The 5319-nt window shown below is 50.2% G+C and overlaps 1 protein-coding gene across 1 annotated transcript; it reads right to left on the bottom strand.

Moving 5' to 3' along the window:
* Positions 1-2084: 2084 nt before the first annotated feature.
* Positions 2085-3409, bottom strand: LOC120928314 (probable helicase senataxin). Its single transcript, XM_040339414.1, has one exon. The coding sequence runs from the start codon at positions 3204-3206 to the stop codon at positions 2229-2231; it is 978 nt and encodes a 325-aa protein (XP_040195348.1). The 5' UTR covers positions 3207-3409; the 3' UTR covers positions 2085-2228.
* Positions 3410-5319: the final 1910 nt, after the last annotated feature.

Genomic DNA, 5319 nt, shown 5'->3' with positions numbered 1-5319 from the left:
TGATCCCAAAACCAGTTAAAGACCCTTCCTCTTGTGCCAGCTATAGACCCAGAGCCCTATTAAACTCTGACCTGAAAATGTTCATGAAAATCCTCTCGATACGCCTGAACGTGATCCTACCCTCCCTGATCCATATGGACCAGGTGGGCTTCGTCCCCCTCCGCCATGCAGGCGACAACACAAGGAAGGTCATAGACCTAATTGGCGTGGCCAAAAGACAACTCGGAATCCTTCATCCTGAGTTTAGACGCAGAAAAGGCATTTGACTGACTTGATTGGCCCTTCATGCTCGCCACACTACGTCATATGGGGTTCCGAGGACCTTTCTTACAGGCAGTACAACATCTCTACACTAATCCCACATCGCAAGTTAAAACCCCTTTTGTCACCTCACCCACCCTCCCAATCATTAATGGGACCCGCCAGGGCTGTTCGCTCTCCCCACCAGCTATTTGCCTTATGTGTTGAGTGCCTGGGTGGCAACCATTCGGGGGAACCCTGAACTTTCGGGATATCTCGGTTAGAAGAAAAATAATTCTAAATATCTGTTTGCAGACGACATTATCCTCATCCTGACCCAGCCCCGGATTTCCCTACCCAACCTACACGCTGAACTTGATAAATATGGGGCGCTCTCGGGTTAGAAAACAAACACATCAAAGTCCATGGCCCTCCCACTTAATAATCCTGAGGCAGATCTTCACCATCTACAGTCCAGTTTCCCCTAGAACTGGGAGCGCGATTCCCTAAAATATTTGGGAGTCAACCTCACTTCGTCCTTCGCCTCGCTGCACCATGCTAATTTGCAGCCTCTGTTTAAGTCCATTAGGGAGTTAGTCCAAAAATATCTATTCTGGGACGGATGGCCTCCGTCAAGATGGTCCTCCTCCCTAAACTCCTATACTTGTTCCAGACACTACCCATCACCATCCCCTATGGTCACCTATGCAAAATTACAGGCTGACCTATTGTGTTTTGTGTGGAATTATATGAGACATAGGATAACTCGCTCGGTCATGATGGCATCGCGCTCTGACGGGGGCCGGGCGTTCCCCAACCTAGTTAGATAATACCAAGTGGCCCAAATACATGCGATAGTCTCCTGGTTATCCCAAAAGGTCATACAATAAATGGACACAGAGATAATCTGGCTAGCACCCATACACCCGAATAGCCTCCTCTGGAACGCGAATGTGGAGGTAGAACCTGGCCAATTATTGGGGTCTATGTCCCAGCTTCGCCGGCTATGGCGAAAGCTATCCTGGGAATGCAAGCTCAAATCCGAGTATTCACTGATGACCTCCTTCCTCTGTAATCCTAAAAAGCCAGCAAGCCTCACCCATCAGATGTCATGGCCCCGGGCCTCACGGAACCTGTTCCACTTCGGACAACTAGTAGATCCCAGATCCTGTAAACTGCTTCCATTCTCTGAGCTCCAAACCAAACATGACCTTTGACAGGTGTTCTACAGCCATCTATAGATCCGACATTATGCCGCACCTGCAATTTTCTATATCCTCCTCATTTGAACGCATCATACTTGAGGGCCGCACACGTAGAGGACTTATTTAAGACATCTACCAGATCCTAAACACGTACTCCATATAGGACTGGGGCAAACATGCATACATGCCCCTTTGGGAGAATGGGCTGGGGGGGGGGGGAGATTCCTATGGAGGCCTGGCGGGCGATCAGGAGTCAGGCTGCCAAGAGTTCCTTAAGAAAAAAATATGCCCCCCATTCCAGTAAGCCCTCTAAGCCAGGGTCAAAGATGTGGAACTTTTGGGAAAAAAATGCAAATCAAATCAATTTATAAAAAAATTTAAATGCGTTTTTCTGGATATTTGTTATTCTGTATCTCACTGTTAAAATAAACTTACAATTAAAATAAAAACATTCTCAGAAGGCAAAAGAACAAAATCAACAGGGAGGGGAGATCAAAATACTCCCCCCCCCATCACTGTCACAGCTGGAGCTCTGGTGGGGGGGGGCTGTTTAACCACACCCCAGATTCTCCTAACCACTTATATATCAGCCTGTATTACCAGGCCATACTTGAGTTTTATATGTTGGGAGGGGGGGGGGCAGAGAGAAGAAAAAAAAAAAGAAGACTGACTGACAAAAACTGGGAGCTAGTGGGAAGGGCTTTTTCTGGCTAAAAAGTTTGAGGCTAGTGTCCAATTTCTTATAGACAGCAGTATAACTTAGGGGCACATTCCGAAATTAACTTATTGTATAAAAAATACAAAATCTCTTACCGATTCAAACGTGTTCAGAAGCATCAATGGGCAAAAGACACTGAAGTACTCTTCGTAATCTGAAAACCTGAGCGGTACTTTTAACAATGGCAACTGTGGTGTTCGGATTGCAGCATGATTCATTCTGGTCCCTTGAACAGATTTAGAACTGCACTGTATGGGGATGTTGTTTTGGTTGATCAGAGGTTTGAGCACATTGCTTGTACTCGGATACACTGGGGTCTTGTTTTGGGCAGGAGGTTGCACAGTTGGTCTAGGCACTGATGGTTTTAGAGACTGAGATTTAGCTTTTGCAGTAGGTAGGTGCTTTGGGAGACTTTCAAGATCTTTTGTAAGGCTAGCAGTTCGAGAGGTTGTCCCAGAACTATAAACTTTAGCAGTGGAAGGTCTGGATAGTTTTTGAAGAGAAGGAGGCAAACCAGGGCGGGCAAACATGTGATCCTCTTTTTTCTCAGCAGCAGAATGTATAGGACACTTATCACCAGAAACTGTGACAAACTCGGTGCAGTCCTGAAAACGACACTTTGATACATCCATTTGCTGGGGAACCGATGTCGAATGATCAACCGCACTGGACGAACACATATGTTGAGGTTTGCCTACATGTATATCAGTCTCCAACTGTGAGCACAAATCCATATCAATTGGATCAGCCTGTGCTAAAAACAAGTCATCATCATCTTTATGATCATAATGAGTACATGGCATGGTAGGCTGAGCATTGACATTCTCTTGCAAATTTGACTGTGGCACTAACCCGGCAACAGGATGGTCATTCGTTTCAGTATCTTTCGTTTCAGAACTGCCCATATACCCTTTTTCTACATCCATAATCTCCAGTCTCTGGGGTTCTTGCTGTTTTGGCCTCTCCATTTTCTCGGTTCTGTTCATCTGACCTGGAAGAGAAGTCTGATCCCCTAGCTTGTGTCCACTTTGCTTTGTTGCCATACCTGCATTTTTGTCATCGATTTCAGCATCACTACTCAATCTCTTTTTCTCTGTCTCCTTAGGTCTGGACTGTCGATAAAACTGTTTATCCTGGCAAGCCAAATACTTATTACCTTTTACTAAAAGTGACTGTGGTGAAATCAGTTTTAATTTACGCTTTCTAGTCTCAACAAGTCCCGCAGACTTGCCATAATTCCGTAATTCGGCCAAGCTACAGTAGGTGCACGCGATATTGTGTCAATCTCGCTCCCTTTCTCTGCGAGATTGAGCACCTACGAGCCCCATCGCGGGAGCCAGCGCCGAGCTGGCTTGCCGCGATAGAGACAAAGCCGTCATAGAAGCGACGGGACATCCGACTTGGATTCCCGCCAATTCTACACGTGTGCGGCGTTTGTTATGAATCCTGAGGGGGAAGTCCCCCGCCGGATTTTAAATAAAAATCCGGCATGGGTTCCCCCCTCAGGAGCATACCGGGCCCTTAGGTCTGTTATGGGTTGTAAGGAGAGCCCCCCCTATGCCGAAAAAAAAACGGCGTAGGGGGTCCCCCTACAATCCATACCAGACCCGTATCCAAAGCACGCTACCCGGCCGGCCAGGAAAGGAGTGGGGACAAGCGAGCGGCCCCCCCCCCTCCTGAGCCGTACCAGGCTGCATGCCCTCAACATGGGGGGGTTGGGTGCTCTGGGGCAGGGGGTGCGCACTGCGGCCCCCCCACCTCAGAGCACCCTGTCCCCATGTTGATGAGGACAGGGCCCCTTCCCGACAACCCTGGCCGTTGGTTGTCGGGGTATGCGGGCGGGAGGCCCGCATACGTGGGTAGGTATCACATGGGTAGGTACCAGAGCATGATGGGATTGTGAGGTCTATATAGGTCCGATGCAAGGCGCGCATCTGTCATTTCAGCGAGAAGAGCCGGCGTGTCAACATCTGGAGAAGAGAAGAAGATGACGTCACATCCCGGAAGAAGAAGAATACGTCACAGCACGGAAGAAGAAGATAGACGTTCAGCGCTGAAGGAGAAGGCACCGGACAGCTGGAGGAAGAACCGGGGTGCGCCGAGTCAACAGCGGAGAGCGGCGAACATAGCAGAAGACCCCCGGAGAGTGAAGAAGACCCCCCGGATAGCGGAGAAGACCCGTCGGGATAGCGGAAGAAGCCCCCCCCGCCGAAGACGCCGGAGGAAACCCGCCGGGGGGTGGGGGCTTTTTTAAAAGCGACCCCCCCGGCGGTGGAAGAGAACCAGACGGCGGCCCCCACCCACCCGAAGACGTCAAAGAAGAAGCTCCCCCTGGTAAAAGGGCTAATAAAGAAGACAGGGGGAGCCTCCGGAGCAGAAAAATAAATTATTTTAAAAACCCTTGTGTGGTGTGTTTATTAACTTTGACATTTTTCCTACAGGTGAATGGTTAGGGGTACGATGTACCCCATATCCATTCACTTAGGGTGGGGGGCCGGTATCTGGGGGCCCCCTTATTAAAGGGGGCTCCCAGATTCCGATAAGCCTCCCGCCCGCATACCCCGACAACCAACGGCCAGGGTTGTCGGGAAGGGGCCCTGTCCTCATCAACATGGGGACAGGGTGCTCTGAGGTGGGGGGGCCGCAGTGCACCCCCCTGCCCCAGAGCACCCAACCCCCCCATGTTGAGGGCATGCAGCATGGTACGGCTCAGGAGGGGGGGGGGCGCTCGCTCGTCCCCACTCCCTTCCTGGCCGGCCGGGTAGCGTGCTTTGGATACGGGTCTGGTATGGATTGTAGGGGGACCCCCTACGCCGTTTTTTCGGCGTAGGGGGGCTCTCCTTACAACCCATAACAGACCTAAGGGCCCGGTATGCTCCTGAGGGGGGAACCCATGCCGGATTTTTATTTAAAATCCGGCGGGGACTTCCCCCTCAGGATTCATAACAAACGCAGCACACGTGTAGAATTGGCGGGAATCCAAGTCGGATCTCCCGTCGCTTCTATGACGCGCTTGCTGGGATGTGCTGTCACTATTCCAGTGAGTGCGAGATCTCGGCACCATGTCGCCGAGAATCAGCGCGATGCTGTCGTGCTAAAAACACAATATCAAACACCTACTGTATCAAGGGATCTTTGAGACAGATCAAAAACTTT

The sequence above is a fragment of the Rana temporaria genome, chromosome 2 (genome assembly GCF_905171775.1).
Source record: "Rana temporaria chromosome 2, aRanTem1.1, whole genome shotgun sequence".
Taxonomy (NCBI): domain Eukaryota; kingdom Metazoa; phylum Chordata; class Amphibia; order Anura; family Ranidae; genus Rana; species Rana temporaria.
Note: the sequence above shows the minus strand (reverse complement) of the source record. Positions and strands in the feature narration are given on the sequence as shown.

Excerpts from the sequence above, each read along its gene's own strand:
- LOC120928314 (XM_040339414.1), bottom strand. The coding sequence starts at position 3,206 with ATGGCAACAAAGCAAAGTGGACACAAGCTAGGGGATCAGACTTCTCTT.